Raw genomic sequence first — 17,982 nt, 5'->3', positions numbered from 1 at the left:
AAAAGGCAGAAAGAGTGTTTCATGGTCTCACTGTCTAACCCTATATTTTCCCATGGGTGACTCACACAAGGTAAAATGTAGGGTTGGATTAACAGGACAGCTTGGCCAAGGGAAGACTGAGGGAGGAAAAACCTCATTCATTACATTATAATAGTGATTTTATAATGATAGAACGCCGGTTCTATATGGGTGAAGTATTCCTTTAAGTTAAATATGAGTACCTCAATATTGAAATGTATTTTACTGACCACCACTGTTAATGACAACATGTTTTACAGAGTGGAGGACATTAGGGCTCCCAGGAGCCCAGCATCTCAATTCATACAAAGCCAGCCGGGCATACAGTAGGCCTAATACATTCATTCACATTTTCTTTACTTGCGTTATCTACTTGACTGAAAAAAGACACATTTTTCTTTTCTTTGTTTTGTTTTATTTTGTTAGGCTATATTTATCGTTAAACAAAATATTTAAGTAAAACCTGTCAACACTTAAACAATTGTACAGTCACATTTTGCCTTCGTTGTCTGTAGGCTATTGAATATGGCCTACAATGGTTAAAATAAAATCAAAAAAAAAGAAGAAGGGGCAAACCTGCCATAATAGGCCTACATGATGGGGCAAACTTTTTTTTTTTTTTTTAAGGTCCATTTGGCAAACGCATAGACTGTTTGTAGGCTATATTAAAAATTCCATAAACGTAATGGAAGTATGGGCGGGTCTTCGGCGCAGTGAGGCAGCCGTGTGTGTGGACTCTCCCAGTCCCTGCAGCGGTTCAGACCGGAGCAGACCTCCGCCCCGTCCCCACTGTCAGAGGAGCGTTGAATCCGGGAACCTTGGAAGTAATCATGGCGTCGGGCCTGTCCTGTGTTGTTGTGTTGGCTGCTCTATGTGTAGCCCTAGCCCCTTGTGTGTATGGTGAGTTTTATCCCTTCAAATGCCAAATACTCTGTTTTCTTACATCATTATGTTGTCGGTGTCGTTGTTGTTTTTTTACTGCGTGTTATTTGTTTGTTTTAAGGTTAGCTCAGGAGTTAGCATTAGTGACCGAGGCACAGACAGACCAAACTCAGGACGGTAGCCTTGTAAACATTGTTTTTAATCATGGAACCTTCATTTATATCAACAAGATAAAGGAGTAGACTATTAACCGCTTACTAGTTCTCCTTTTATTCAAGTTAAAAGTTGTTGACAATGTAGCGACACTCACACCAAACGAATCTAACGTTATAGCCTTGACTCAACTAGTCTGTTCCTCTTCCTTGTTGGGCAGCATAACCTGAACTTTTATATAGACATGCTTGCAATGTCGTCGGAAGAATGTGCCTTCCTTTATAAAAAAGAAAAGAACAAATTAAGCTATATAAGTTATCCTCAGTGATGTTAAAAATAATGGTGGATAAAATGTTAGAAACGCCTCCGAAAAGGCCTATAAGGGAGTGGGCAGGAAGCTGAATCAACATACGTTTATTTTCATTGCAGGACTGTTTTCATAGACGCCCTTTCTTTCGCAAACAACTTGACACGATTTTAATGATGGTTAAAAATTTTATTTGCAACAGTCGTCAGTGAAAGGTCTATAAACCCAATAGTGGGACTAAAAAGAAGCTGATTTTTGGAATACCAATTTGTGACATCAAAAAAGGAATTTGCTAATTGATCATTCAAACTTGTGATGTAAACCTGCTTTTCCTATTCCAACTTGATAAATAATTTGACGGCATAGGCTCTTTACTAAAAGGTGCTACAAGGAACTTTGAGATATTTCTGAAAGTCAATGTGTTCCTTTGATGATCATAAATAACGTGTAACAGCAAACGAGACCATCAGTGCGACGAATACTATTTTTATATATATTTTCTTAATGGCTTTGCCATGGGTACGCTCACCCAGCAACAACAGCTGGCATAGTAAAAACAGTAACGCTTTTGTCCAAAGAGGATGCAATAATTAACACAAACTGAAAGTTCCTCGGAGCATTTTTAGCAAGTACCGCTATTGGGAACCACAACCTATTATGCATCCAACTTCACTTGTGGTCCAAATCCGACCACATTAACTGTAATATCTTGTTAATTAATTCTATCTCACTGTTATCACTCCTATAGCCTGTAGTAAGCACATATTGATCCAAACCACTGCTTTGCGGCCTGTTGATTGATCAGGGAAGATACTTAATATAAGGGCTTTATGTAAAGAGGGACCACAATAGCCAGTATATGCAAGGCCAAGTTAACAACCCATGTGGAACAGTAAAGTTACCACTACAGCTTTGTCTTCAGTGTTCGCAGCAAGGCTAACCTCTCCCCCCCCCATCTCTCTGCTTTGTTACAGGTGATGACAGAGACTGTGAATCCTACACAGACGTGTACAGCAATTGGCAGGATTTCAAGTCATGCGGGTACTCATCCTATTGCTGTGGTTCCTGCCTCAAGAAATACTGCTGCACGGACAATTTTCATCGGTTCACTAAGGATGATCAAGAGGAATGGTATGCTACCCTTTTTCTAAATTCCTGTTATAGATGATAAAACTGCCTCTCTCTAAGTCGTGACATTGTTGTGTTAGAGTGGAGAAGGTCAAGGTTTTGTCTCCCGTGGGAGAAATTAGTTTTGGACAAGGGCAAGTGGTTAGGTGGACAAATACACCAAACAGAACCTATATTAAATCTGGGCGAAATCATCCAACATTAACCAATGTGCAAAACATGAACCCATGGACCGCTGCTACTCAAAACACATACTCAATTCTTCAAATGCATACACTTGGCTCATCCTTACATAATACTAGGGTACAGACCATATTCAGATGCCTTTGCAGATATGTTAAGCAAATGCCTTAATAATATACGCAATTATATAATAAAAAACCTGTAAGAACACTTCACCCCGATTCTACATATCAGTGAAATTAATAATTCAATCAGTTGTAAGGACTACAGTCTTCCTTTGTTTCCTCCTCATCCTCCATTATTTATTAGTTAATGGGATAGTTCAGTATTTTTGAAGTGGGGAATTGTATGAGGTACAATAGACAGCCGTCTAGACTGAGAGAGGGATGAATGCTAATAGTAGCCCCTTTTACACAGAGATTGCGGCATATTGACGGAACAACATCACTCAAATATGCCGTCCTTGCTTGCTTTTGTGTTATTTACACAGAACCAAGCAACGCCGGCCTGCTGGCGCATCAGTAGCCCCTTTTACACAGCGCTCCGGAATGAGAGGTGCTTGTAAACAGCGTCAGGTGTGACGTAAACATTTAGCGCCGCGTCGGTCAGCTGCTTTACAACAACAACACTGGCCGGTGAATTGAGAGCAGAAGTGCTGGAGCTTGCAGTAAGAGGGCCGTATGTTACTGTCCCCGTGATGTGCCGGTTGATCTCGCTACGCGCTGAGTCCAACATCTCTGGGACTGTTAACCAAACTGACAAAAATCACTCCGCTGCTCACTGCTTCACCTCTGTGTCTGTGTTTGTGTGACAGGTTGGCTGTGAGCGAGTCTCTTTGTAAGGGCAGCGATCTGCCAATCAGACACACACATACACACAGTGTGTGAAGTCACGTTACTGTAGACAGAAATAAACTGTGGATATATGCTCAGACTTAGGATAATAATAGCGGCGGCGATCCGGTCGCAGCCTAGCTTAGCCTAGCCTAGCTTAGCCTAGCTTTCCCATTGTACAACTTCCCCTGGGCAGAAATAGACTCATACACTCTGCAAAATGAAGCGTGGGGGTTTGGATTGAGCAGCGGACTTTATGACCAGCTAGATTATACACCGTTCCTTTTATTTGGTGATTTTTACGGGACATCAGGCTGCCGTGGTTAATGTTAAACACACGTCCTTCAACTGCTAACATGGTCGCATGTTTAGAACGTAGGCTATGGAACGTCAAACGCACCCCTGTTCCGCAACAACAAGCTGGCCGCATTTATACAGAGAGGCGGAACTGATTGTGTCGGGAATCTTACTACCCCCGAGGTAGTAAAATTCCCGGAACAATCTCTCGCACCTTTCTTCCCTCGTTCCGCAACGGTCGCATTTATACAGCAGGGCGGAGGGCCGAAATTCCGGCATATTCCCGGCTTTCACTGGCTGTGTAAAAGGGGCTAGTGATTATGTCTTCACACACCTTTTCCATCAACTCAATTAAACATAGTCAGAGTGCAGTACAAGTAGGGCTGGGCGATATATCGAATATATGCGATGTATCGCGAGATGTTCTCCACGGGATGTATAAAATGACCCTATCGCGACCATTGAATACACATTGGCACGTAATGTGATTTTTTTTTAGCCGCCGCCGCCACCGGCAAACTCGCTGGTGTTCGCTTCTCTCGCTCTTTCCTGTGGCTCTCTGCCTCACAGACTCACATGCATTGGCAACTCACTCACTCCCCCCTCCCAACCTCCTGGGCGCGCACCTATGATGTAGTTTGCAGTGCGCCCTGTGTGTGTTTACTTTTATCGCCATGTGAAAACAACGAGAGGGGGAGAAAAAAGACGAGGGCTCTTGTGCTCTTATGACAGCCGAACGAGCGGGTGGAGGGGGGCGCGAAAGACGGCGATGGTGGCCGTCGTTCATAGCATGGACCTTTTTTGTAGGTCCATGCTTGATGAGAAGAAGGCTACACAGGCGAACGACCGGGGGAGGCGGGCGCACATGACAGCATTAGCGGCCGCTGTACACAGCACAGCCTGCCCTGGTCCTTATGAGAGGAAGGCTAGTGGCTACACATGCGAAAGAACGGGGGAGGCGGGCGCTTGACAGCATAAGCGGCCGCTGTACAGAGCCTGGTCCTTATGAGAGGAAGGCGAACGAGCGCTGGGGGGCGGATTAGCCTACTCCGACTTAACGGAGAGTTTTTGGTCCAACGTCACACAACCACGGCATCACATTTATTACGGGCAGCCTCTTATAATAGGTCCATGTCAGCACCAAGGGAGGTGCACACCGTTTATTAATTAAAAGTCTATGTAAAGTAGGCTACACTTGCGAGTATTTTTTATAAAATAAAACATAGTGTTTTATTGATAATGCAGGAGGGCTAGATCAATAGGTATGAATAGCATCCAGGAATGGTGCATCGGTTAGAATGCAAGGAATATGATGATGAGACTTTGCTTTCTTTAGACTATATTATTCTCAGCCGTATTTATTTAAATCCTCTGATTATCTTCCAGTTTTATTTTCATGAACTCAATACAGGAGAATTAAACAATAAGGCAGGTAACAGAGGGACGATGAGCCACCTGCTGGTTGCGCTCGCATGAATCTCTCTCGGTCTAACAGGCAGAAAACGAAACTTAATTTATACAGTGGGAGCAACTGCTCTTAAAGCGACAGTAACCATTATAAATGTCAGAGCCTTTTATACACATAGACTACTATTATGGAGCAAAACCTGTTCTGCATTTAAAGTGTGACTGCTATCTTCAGGGGGTTAGTGGTGATAAACAATTAGTAAGTGGTTGTAATGAGTCATAATTAGTGTTCTCAGTTTACAGATTAACAGAAGATGGAAAAAACTGTTTCCAAATAAAATAATGCTGGATCCATTGTATGGGAGTGGAAGGATGTGGAATAATCAATAAAATGTGCAAACTCTTTGCCATGTGCAAGTTTCAAATTGTTCCGATAGAAAGCACTAAAGAATATAAACAAGATGTTGTTTCATGTAGCCTAATGCATCGTTAGTGCAGACACATTTTGCAGGGACTATTTAAATCATATTACTGGTTTGATGTTATGCAAAAAATAAATTAAATTGAGCATTTAGGATGTGCTCTAGAGGAGATTTGAAATATATCGAGATATATATCGTGTATCGAGATATAGTAAAAAAGTATGGAGATATTGATTTTAGCCCATATCGCCCAGCCCTAACAAGGGAAGTGTCATATAAAATGCTATTAGCCTGCCTGATAGCGAGACAGACAGACTAGAGATGTGTGGTTGCAGCCTGGCTTTGCAGTGACTGCAGCAGAGCAACAGGATGTAGTGTCTTCCTGCAGACGACCACCAGCATAACACTAATGAGTGAATACATTCTAACTGGCAGCAGAAGTCTCCTTTCACATAGTATATAGTGGCTCTCCACTGATGTAGAAAGTTGAGATAGGACAAAGACCTCTGCTCAGAATGCTCAGTCTATTTTTTTTTTCATCACTGTCCCGAAAAACGATTTTAACCGTCCCAAAAATGATCATTCTTTATATTCGTCATAATCTATAGTTTTGGTTGTTAGTGGCATTACAAAAAACACGGTGTTATGAAGAAACAACTTGTTACATTTATTTTGCTCCACTTAAAGAAAGTTGACAAGTAAATCAAGATGAACAGCGACAATTATTTTGACTAACAGATTAATAGTGAAAGAATTCAGCAAATTATTTGAAAATCTCTACCAGCATGTAAGGAACGGAATAATAAGACACATATTTTAATTACAGAAAGGAATTCAAACATTCTGTGGCTAAGGTTTCTTAGTCCTTGTACTGATGCACTATTTTCAAAGGAAACGATAGTGCTTCCTGGGCTTAGCGCCGCCCTAGAAGGTTGTGATTGGTTGTAAACAGGCCGGCCCATTTTTTCCCCCCTGATATCAGAAAAAGAAAATAACTTGCTGCCAGCCAGAGCATATTATCTAGTCTATGTCTACGAGCTGTAGTTTGGTCTGGCGGTGCAAGGCCTATCTTATAACAGATTTGCCAAAATGACTAACTACTATCAATATGAATATAAAAGGTAAGGGGGCGTTTCAAGAGGTTTTTAAAATAGAGAATGTTTACGTGTTATCCAGTATTGAGTATTGCTCAAGGGACAGCTGTGACAAATATTGCTTATCTATAACTATCAATGGTGGAACATGTGTGATAGGATATTATATAATTCAACTTGTTTTGTGTTCTATTAAGGTGATTGAAACATAACTATGCTATTTCTTTCTTTTTTTTTAGTGAATATTATTCACACTCTTTCTCACCGTTACCCATCATCGTTGGTGTCACTGTTTCTATCGTGTTTTTGCTCATCTGCATCTGCTGCTGTGTGTGTCCCTGCTGCTGCCTGTACAAGTTGTGCCGCAAGCCAAGATGTAAGTAGCCCTTTCACTATCGATTATTAACCATCTGTTGTTGTCTTTGTGATGCTTGGATACGGATAGGTATAAAGCCTTGATATTAGCAACAGCCTATGTTTCAGGAGCTCAAAATGAACTGTGATTAGTTGTGTTGATTTGGAATACTTGGAGAAGTGGGCACCATAATGTAGGGGAAGAATACTATTTTTTATCAATCAGGATTTTCTCTCGGTAGTCTCAAGAAATGTGAGCCTCAACATGACCACCTATGAGGAAACGTATTGCTTTACTCTTTGCAACATTTTGTTTGTTTCAATCGGCCAAGCCTAATCTTCCTCGAGATGTTCAGAGTATAAATCCTGGCACTCCCTGAACTGCATGTGACACAGAAGGGTTGGGCTTCAGGAAAACAGAAACTTAACCCATTTATGACTATGGCAATCTAGGATGCATGTCCTTAATGCCTGAGGGTTTTCTGAAAAAATTGTACGAATTGTCAACGTCTACCAAAACCTTAATATCTAAGCCTGTGTAGCACATAGAAACATGAAATAAAATACATTTAAAAGGTAACGTTCACAGGTTTTATTTAAACATGCTCCCTTAGCGCTTACAAACCAACACATTTTTCTAAAAATCGTCAAAATTAGATGGAGGAGAAAAAAAAAGAATAAATAATATAAAATATTTAAAAATAATGTGCTAAATGAGGTTATAATCCTGCTTCCTTTTAGCATGGATAGTAGTGACTGAGTGTGCAGTGGAGGGATAAAGATAGACATATGTGTCAGGTTGATCTGCATAGGAGGGACAGGAAAGGGTGGGGGAGGTAGGAGACAGGTACACAGGTAAGCTGGGTGGTGGAAGAGGAGTGGGAGACAGGTTTGGGAGGCAGACAGGTTGAGATATACATTCATATTATAATCGTGGGTGGGGCAGGCTGACCCAGAACAGCAGGAGGCTGTCTGCAGGAACATTGTCCTCTTTCAAATGTATAGTCAGGCTGGCTAATCTCTCTACAGTTGTCAATACAATGCAGTACCTTGATTGACAGGGATAGCAAGATATAGATGTTCCCCCATCAGGTTATTTTGACCATAAACAGTTTTTCTATGGATTTTACAAAAAAATACACTGAATCTTGATTTTCTAATTTATGATAACGGATACTTTTCACAAACATTCGATGACTACTTGCAGCTTCACATAATGTGATTTTTTTTTTTAAAGCTGCAAAAAAAGATGATAAAAATAAAAATAAAATCTTCTTCTCAAGAGTGACTGTTAACTGGTATGTTATGCTATTGATTGAATATTTTGTGGGCGGCTTTGAACTTGGGGAAGGACAACATGTGAATGTGTCAGCCTGGGCTCTGGGATGATGGGCATTTTTACAATTGTGTCACATTCTATGGACCAAATAATTCACTAGTTCAGTGAATAGGAAAGAAAACAATGAGCAAGACAATTGATAATGCAAACAATCCTCAGTTACAGCCCTGGGGAGCTTTTAAGGTATTGAAGCAACATTTTCTGAACATGCTAAGCCCAAACATTAACCATATATTTTATAGTAGATATTATAAAAGGGTCAGAGTAAGGATGACAAATGATGAGAGCATGTAGCCGCACATGTGTAGGTAACGCAGCACTTTAGCTCAAGTTGCTGACTGGCTGTTGACAACTTCTCAACCTAAAAGTAAAATGCATTTTTAAAACGTTTCTCATGAAGAAGCCTCTTAAGCCCCTTTTACACAGAGATTGCGGCATATTGACGGAACAACATCACTCCAATATGCCGGCTTTGCTTGCTTCTGTGTTATTTACACAGAACCAAGCAACGCCGGCCTGCTGGCGCATCAGTAGTCCCTTTTACACAGCGCTCCGGAATGAAAGAGGTGCTTGTAAACAGCGTCAGGTGTGACGTAAACATTTAGCGCCGCGCCGGTCAGCTGCTTTACAACAACAATGGCCGGTGAATTGAGAGCAGAAGTGCTGGAGCTTGCAGTAAGAGGGCCGTATTTTACTGTCCCCACGATGTGCCAGTTGATCTCGCTACGCGCTGAGTCCAACATCACTGGGACAGTTAACCAAACTGACTAAATCAATCCGACCGCTTCACCTCTGTGTGTGTGTGTGACAGGTTGGTTGTGAGCGAGTCTCTTTGTGAGGGCAGCGATCTGCCAATCAGACATACACACAGTGTGTGAAGTCACGTTACTGTAGACAGAAATAAAGTGTGGATATACGCTCAGACTTAGGATAATAATAGCGGCGGCGGAATGTGTTAGCAAAACAGTAGCTCTGTGGCTAACAGCTGAGCCGGAGCCTTCAGTCAGCTGAAGCAGACAGTCTAGCGGGGCGAGCAGACTATTCCCCCGTTACTAGGTCGACCTTCAAGCTGAACAAGAGCCCTCCGCTGCGCGTCGGGCTCCTGCTTCAGCTTGTCGGTCTTTATTTCTAGCAAGTGACCCGTTCGCTATACTTTATCCCTTACTTAGCCTAGCCTAGCTTTCCATTGTACAACTTCTCCTGGGCAGAAATAGACTCATACACTCTGCAAAATGAAGCGCGGGGGTTTGGATTGAGCAACGGACCTTATGATCAACTAGATTATACACCGTTCCTTTTATTTGGTGATTTTTACGGGACATCAGGCCGCCGTGGTTAATGTTAAACACACGTCCTTCAACTGCTAACATGGTCGCATGTTTAGAACGTAGACTATGGAACGTCAAACGCCCCCCTGTTCCGCAACAACAAGCTGGAGCATTTAAACAGAGAGGCGGAACTGATCGTGTCGGGAATCTTACTACCCCCCGAGGTAGTAAAATTCCCGGAACGATCACTCGCACCTTTCTTCCCTCGTTCCGCAACTGTCGCATTTACACAGCTGGGGGAGGGCCGAAAGGCCGGCATATTCCCAGCTTTCACTGGCTGTGTAAAAGGGGCTTTAGTTTACAGTGTGTTGGAGTATCCGTCTGTCAAGTTCAGAACAGAGCATCAGGGGACTCATTTGAGATGTGTTTTTTTTTTGTCCACCCACCACATGACTTTCATTACTGCAGTGGCTTGGTCTTACTAACAACTCAGGCATGGAGACACACAAACTATCCCCCAAATCACAATGTTAGGCAAAGAATATGAAACACTGGCCGCTTTAACAAATAGGTAGTTTATTGAGGGAAGAGTTTCACTTGGATTTTTTTAGTGATCATCTGTGGTGATCATTGTGTCCCACATGTCAATGACTCAGATTAGTCATCAGTTATAATCACCATTTGAAGTTCTTGCCAAACGTTTAACACTGGATGTTAATTCACTGGAAAGGTTATAGCATTTATGCTGCTGGTTTACAAGTAGAAGCCTGTTTATTCTGAATGCTTTGGTGGAAATTGGTTTGAGAAATAGGGTTTCTTTCCTGTTCATGCAAATATCTGTTTTCTTTATAAGGTTATTGTTAACAAATCCTATAAAAAGAGTTAGCAGGGCTATAGAATAACTTTATCATTGGTTTAGTCCTGCAGCTAAAAAATAGTCCCCACCAAATAAACAATTTTCTCCCGTTTGACTAACGTTTGCTGAAAATGAACTAGCCAAGCAGTTAAAGGGAAACATTTGCCCTTTTCTAAAAACAAAAACTATTTGTTACCTGTTTTTCGTGATTTACATGTTGCCTTACCCGTGTAAACCGGAGAAGCAGCACTGTGCCTGCATGCTGTCTCTTGCGGATGTGCAGATTGTATGTAGACAGAGCATTTGTTGTTGCACATGTGCGTCTGAGAAGCAGACACTGAGGCTGAACTGTTGCTGTCAGTGGGCTGTGACAAAAGTAGAAGTGATTTAACAATAAGTACAATGCAGTTAAGAGCTCTCCTCTTTATAATGCAAAGAACTCCTTGATCTGTTAACAAGAGAGGAGATCAAGGAGGATGTGGCTGGAGAGATATAATGACAGAATTAACTATGAACTGTGATAGTTGTAAATTGAGCCAAAAAATATCATTATGTTCAAAAACTAAAACCTAAAGTTTAAGCCATCTATTTCACATTAGCTTGGTCTTGTCTTTTGTTTTAGTGAATCGTTTAATCTGTATCCTATGAATGGGCTGATTGTGTCTTTGTTTCCGCTCGCCCTTGAACCCTCTTCTCTGAATGAATTCCTTACGACTCCCCCAACAGTAGAGGAAAGCACCTGAGGGGGGTGGGTGTGTGTGTGGAACTTCCTTTCGGTTCAGTCTTCATGCCGCAGCCTCCTTCAGCTTATTATTTAGTTTGTATTATTTGCAATGCAGCGACTCAGCTCTGGCAGACAGCGTTGGGCTTAAAACACAAGTGAGAGTTCCAGCATTCCCCAGACTGACTCGGGCTGTTGCATGTCAGGATCACATCCAGGAATGTCAGAGAGCTCCACCCCGTGTGACTCATTGTTTCCAAGACAACTGCAGGAGGAGGGGGGGGAGTAATTTACAGGAAGTGGTCTTGTTGACACCCACTCAGTGGGGGGATGTGGGGGGGAATACAGTGGGGGGCGGGGAGTAGAAAGGCTGGCGCACATGTGTTTTTGTCTTCTGATTTTACTTAAACGGGTTCCTGCCCCCTGGTGCTGTATTTCTATAGCCTACATCTGTGTCAATCTAGCAAGTAACAAATCGTGATGAAGGCTCTTTGAAAAAAGCTGTGTAAGTCCCTGTAATGCTAATCTAGTAAACTCCCGTTTAGTTTCCTTGATAGAAACCTTATACGTTTATAATAGAGAATGTTTTGTTTCTAGTAAAGAGAGAGCTATGATTTACTGCTCCACCTTAACTCATCAAGTGCTTTGTGTAACAAGGTGAGGTGCACTGCTTCATGTCGCATGCAGTTTGCTGCCTGACAGGACAAACCCAGGGCAAAGAAAGTCCAAAAACCACAAACTGCAGCTTAATACACCCTGCGTTTCAATCCCCATGTTTTCTGCTATTTAATTAGTATGGTAGAAAAAAAGATTTAGGATGTCCCGATTCTTGTGGCCAGATTTAGGATGGTTAGAAGTACCCGGATGTCTACTACATCCGGCTGAAATTTTTTGTGTTGAAAACAGCATCCTATTTTAGGGATTCTAACCCATAATCAAGTGTGCATCTGAAGTGACTTCACATTGACGGAGCCTCAATATAAAAAACAAACGGTGATGGGGCGGATATAAAAGCAAGAGGCAAGATCAAGGTACAATGTTCTGATGAAATAAATAAGTTAAAGTATGTTCCAATAGTATGCCTACTGCATCCTAACTAGATTATTTTTATGCGATTCGGAACGCAGGGACACAGAATGTTATTATTTCTTTCCTGGATTTTGGAGGTTGGACGGTCAGAGGAAACTGCTTTAGAATTATTTTAGTTTAAACTTAGAGACAAGAGACCCAAATGGAAGTTCCACCCCTGAGTCCAGTCCATATCCTCATCTAAATAGAAAATACAATTTTGTTTGTTGTTTTTTTTAGCTCAGCTTTCTTAGTGTCACTGCAGGGTTTGTACGGTTGTTGAAATGCAGAAGTGACTGTGTTAATTCTCAGAAAAAAAACAATGACTTCTCTGTATGAAATCTGAACTTTTCATCTGTGTAAATGTTGTAATAATGACCATTGTTATGTATGTGGAACTCTTGAGTCTCTGTGTTGGTGAGAATAAATGCTTGGAGTAGTTTTACATTCCCATTTACAGAGCCTAGGCTGTGTATTAACAGATTTTGTTAGACAACAAACCTTCTCCAGATAACTTGATTTTACCGTAACCGGGCTGGCTACCATCATGTTTTCCCGGTTCACCCAACAATCAGCTCAGACCAGACTAGGTTTTCCTGGTCAAGCTAGTTTGAGTTTAGTTACCTCACCCCATAGTGTAATAGCTATATTATCTGTTTTCTCATCTGTTTTTTCTCTTTATTTCCAGCTGTGATAGCCACCAGTACCCACACCACAGTGGTCACTTCTGTTCCACAAAATTACCCCCAGCAGCCGACTGGCATGCCTTACCAGGGAGCACAGTATCAGCATATGCCAGTGCAGCCAGGCCATGCAGTTCGGCCGGGGTATGGAGCTCAACCCGGGTACGGAGCACAGCCCGGGTACGCAGCTCAGCCCCAGGGGTATGGAGCTCAGCAGCCCATGGCCCAGGGCTACGGACCTGCTCCCATGTCAACAACCCACTACCATGGACAACCACTAACACCGGGACCGCCACCAACATATCAGGAAGCCAGTGAGTGTGGAGTTATTCTTACAAAACAGTTACAGGTTTGGTTGTGACATCAGCCTGTTGTGAAATCATTACCTTCCTGTTTAGAAGCAGCTTCCAGAATAGATAGATAGATAGATAGATAGATAGATAGATAGATAGATAGATAGATAGATAGATAGATAGATAGATAGATAGATAGATAGATAGATAGATAAAAAATGCTTTTAACTAGACACTAAAAAAGTTAGCGTTTGTAAGTGAAGTGTGAAGTCTTCAACCTACACTCTTTGTAATTCTATATTTAAAGGTCACATATTATGCTAAATGCACTTTTTAAATGTGTTCTAACATATCCATGGGTCCACGGTGTGCCTAGAGACTGCCAAAATATTTTAAAAAATAACAATCTCTCCTGTTCTCACTCTCCCCCTTTCTGAAACCCCCACCCCTCCCCCCCAATATACTCCAGTCAGAATTTTCCCCTTTTCTGACCTCACAAACTGGAAAGCCAGAAGCTTCCACTGTGCAGCCCACACCCCTATTTCTTATTGGTCCACGGCCCTGACAGACAGAGGGCGAGGCGTATCTGGCTTCGCTTCCGGACAGGGGGCGGGGGCAGCTCAAAGATTGTATATTTACGAGGGGAGCTGCAGCTCTTTTTAAAAAACAGGCCATTGTGAGATTAGCTGAACATCAGCATAGTACAATAAATTATCTGAAAGTTTTTTTCAGCAAACAATTAAAGAAAAACGTAGTAGGGACCACTAAGACCATATAATATGGTGTATAATAGAACCGAAACGTGTATAATATGGGAGCTTTAAGCTCCTAAAGGAATGTTACTGGGTTCTTGTTAACCTTTACTCTCAGTGAGTCATTACACAAAGTTGATGATTGCATGTTTTTATTTATTTATTTATATATTTAGAAACACCAAGCATACTATAAAAATAAGCACCCTTAAATATATGGTCATGAAACATTTCAGCGTGTTTTTTAAAAACAAATGATACTATTTTGGTGCTTCAGAAAACTTGCAATTGGACGTGAGGAGAACCGCAGCTGGTATAAAGTCGGGTCATCATGTCTGTCTGGATTTTTTTTTTTTAAAGGAAATGAACCTAACAGCCCTAATCTATTGTGTTTTCTATCCAAGCTTTTCATCCTCTTTCCATGTTTTTTTTCTTTCCATGTGCCCTAGCTGGTCCTGGCCCCAGCTACCCTCCCAACCCGATGCCTTACAGCCAGGCAGCGTTCTCCCCGGGCCAGCCGTCCTACCCCATGCAGCCCCCGCCCGCACATCCGCAGCCCAACGCTCCAATGCCAACACACACAGACTTCCTAGCTCAACCGGCATTCAACCCGGACTTTGTCTCACCGCCACCCAAGACTGGTTAACGGAACCACAGTGCCACACTCGACGACCACTTTAAAAAAAAATTGCTGCAACATTTTTCCAACTTGGCAGAACTGGAGATGTGTAAATCGGGAAAAATTAGGACGAGGGGGGGTGTTTTTTTTCCGTGCGTCCTCATGCATTTGTTGCGTGGCAGTTAAAGGTGCACTATGCAGTTTCAAGGGAGGGGGAATTGTTTTAAATGTGCAGAGCCTGCAATTAGTTTACAAAACACATGTTATTCTTAGTCATTAATAATTATATCATTATAATTCAAAACTTAAGTTATTTTGAGGCACCTAGAGCCAAATTTAGAATATGTTTTGTAAACCAAACTGCGGGCCCTGCTGCTGTGAACAGCAACAGTGAAACAATAACTTTTCAGGAAGCGTTCTAACTTCAAACTGTGTTAAAGGGATCCAATTTTCTTTTGAGGAACATTTGTTAATTCAGTTATGGGAATATGCCTCAGAGACTGTTCACTTCTCTGACACACACAAAGTTACATAGTGCACCTTTAAAGATGGGAACAGTTGTGACACATGTGTAGCTGTTGTATAGTGCATTTGTTCTGTTGCAGAGTTGCCAAGTGAAAATGTTGACACCCCTTGGCTTGTGTTGCATGGACTTACTATATGCAAGTGGTGAGATTGTTGTTGTATTGTTTTAGATATTTCTTAGAGGCTCCATCATGGTGGATGACACTCAAAACCACTGAGTCTGATTTCAAAAGTGAAATTAAAGGAGAAGTCATTTAACATGTATATCAACAAAAACAACTGTTAATATACATGTTAAATCACTCTATATAATCATACAGCAATCACTTAAACAGTATGCCCAGTTCATAACACAGGTCTCCCAGTCATTCAGCATTGCAGTAATTGCCAGATCAAATTTTAGCTAAGTATCCCGCCCGTTTTTATCCTATCAGGAGACAGAACGCTATAAAGAGGCGGTTCTCTGTGCCCGTGAACGATGACTCGCTGCTCTCCATCGTGTCACTATCTGAAAAAGACGGCTGCGTGCTCGTGGTGGTGACGTAGTAGGGACGAGACTGCCAACTGTAGCCACTGACAGGAAGTTAGCTAAAAGGACTATATCACTTAACTTCTCCTTTAATTGCTCTGACTTTTACAGCTCTCAGTCTGAACATGCCTTAACACCTCCCTCTTAGTCCCTGTCCACGAACCAGCCTGAACTTCACGCTACCATCTGCTGTACAGCCATTTGCTGTCAGACACAGTGGGGCAAACCCGGAAAGAGTTTTGGTAGTCGTGGCCATAATCTAAACGTATTTTCTGCCATTTCTATCTCAGAGGGGTTAAGTGCTTTCAAGTTTTTTCACAAACTTTTCTCATGTTCCTTTGTTCCCCCGTTTTTATAAGGGCATATAATGTCATTTGTGTGTGTGTGTTACTTGGGAACAAATTAAGTGTCCTTTTCAAAATGAGGCATTGTCAGTTGACCACCCATATTCAGAGGGTAACAGTTTCAATGATGTGGGTTCAAGAAAAAGGCCTCCAGCAAAAAAGGGAACGTTCATATTGTCAAGCCTACGAAGTCCTCCTCGCACAGAGGGGAAGTTTGCAACAAGGTTTTTTTTTTATGTGGTCATTTACAAGTGCTATGCTCAGGTTGTTTTCATTCCCCCACCCACCTTACAGCAGGTGTATAAGAGCTGAAATGCATCGGCAGCTTTGAATGAGATAACCAAAGTACTTTTTTTTCTACAAACAGTCAAAACACTCACATATTTGAGTCCAAAAAAAAAAATTGGTAGGATCGCAAAATGCAAGAAGAAACAGTAGCTTTCTAAGTCATGTTTACTTTTATGCTAAAGTATGTATATCATTTTCAACAGTTTAAAATCCCATGTTCTGGTTATTTACGAGAGTTGTGTTTCTCGTACTTTACTGGCATCATAAAGGTTAAATTAACATTCGACTGGCCAAATAGTTTTTTTTGCAATTAGTTCGTCATTGCTGCCATCGAAGTGTGTAGCCTCTCGACTGCTGTCCTTTTTAGTTTCAACCCAAACAAGGTATGTTAAAACTCCTTATAGGTCATAGGTTTCTTATTCAGAATCGTGTTATATGCCTTATTTTGTTGAATAATTTTCTTTCTCTGATAATCGTCATCACTATTGCCTTTATTAAACTGCACCAGCATGCCAGTCAGGTTTGAATAGGTGCTCCGTTCTTTATTTTACATTTTTCTTAATTTTTTGTATCTGAAAACCATTTCTGCTTTCTGAAATGACTTGACAATAGTTAATTTTGAAGTGACCTTTTTTCTTAAGATCCCAGCTGAACATGGAGAAGTACAGTCACAGCTCATGTGACAAGCCAGACATTTATGTTTTGAGGCTATTTGAAATCCCAGACTTTAGAGATTCCTTTGTTTTTGACATTTTCCTTTGAATGTGGTTTAAGAACACGCAGTACCTATAATGTTTCAGTGAGTAACATAGGTACAGGTTTCTGAATGACTTCTGACGGATATTGTCTTATTTTTGCAGCCGTCGTGAGGGAAAACCACGTCGGCTAATAAAAGAGTCTTTGGGCCAGTTTCACAGACATGGATTAAGCCTAGTCCTGGACTAAATGGAATTTTGAATGGAGATTGTCCATTGAAAGTACAATTTAGTCCAGAACTAGGCTTAATCCATGTCTGCGAAACCGGCCCCTAATGTCCGCAGTCCCCACTTATCTTTGCCATTTGTAAACCAGTTTATTTGTGAGAAATGTGTTTCTCAAATCGACCAAGCGATTTATCTGTGTACTTCATTGTCAGCTCGTCGTTCGCCAAAAATCTGTCTTTACAAATGTGGTTGCAGTTTTTTTTTTGGCCAGTGATTGATTCTTCAATGTGACTTTAGCTGGTGTGTGTGTATGCGTGTGCGTGCATGTGTGTTTGTGATCTTTGTGTTGTACTTAACCAGTAGAGTTTTATTCTTGTTCCACGTCTTGTTTCTCGTCTGAGAATCATTTTTGTTGATGCTACTATGAGAGTATATGTACATACTTTTTTTTGGTTAATTTTGTTCAAAAACGCAACACTTCTTCTGCAGAGTTCAATAAAATATATATTTTCTTCCCCAAACTTTGGTCATTGACTTTTAAGAATAGAAGCAGATAACAACAGTTAATTTGTTTCACATTTGGGGTAGTCTCGCGCAGCCAGTCCAAACTAAAGCTAGTACAAATACAATAATAATATAATATTATAATATATATAAATAATATAGTGTTAAATAACTTAGCTGAAAACAGGACAA

At 41.3% G+C, this 17,982-nt stretch overlaps 1 protein-coding gene across 1 annotated transcript; it reads left to right on the top strand.

The window, feature by feature from the left end:
- Positions 1-775: 775 nt before the first annotated feature.
- Positions 776-17,801, top strand: LOC307249488 (uncharacterized protein). Its single transcript, XM_080026220.1, has 5 exons — positions 776-918; positions 2,335-2,491; positions 6,964-7,100; positions 13,019-13,327; positions 14,508-17,801. Exons 1-5 carry the CDS (start codon positions 849-851, stop codon positions 14,702-14,704), a joined length of 870 nt encoding a protein of 289 aa, XP_079882346.1. The 5' UTR covers positions 776-848; the 3' UTR covers positions 14,705-17,801.
- The last annotated feature ends 181 nt before the right edge of the window (positions 17,802-17,982 follow it).

This window comes from Ammodytes marinus, assembly GCF_949987685.1.
Source record: "Ammodytes marinus genome assembly, chromosome: 4".
NCBI classification, from domain to species: Eukaryota; Metazoa; Chordata; class Actinopteri; order Uranoscopiformes; family Ammodytidae; genus Ammodytes; species Ammodytes marinus.
The sequence above is the reverse complement of the archived record's forward strand: the minus strand, read 5'-3'. Positions and strand labels throughout refer to the sequence as shown.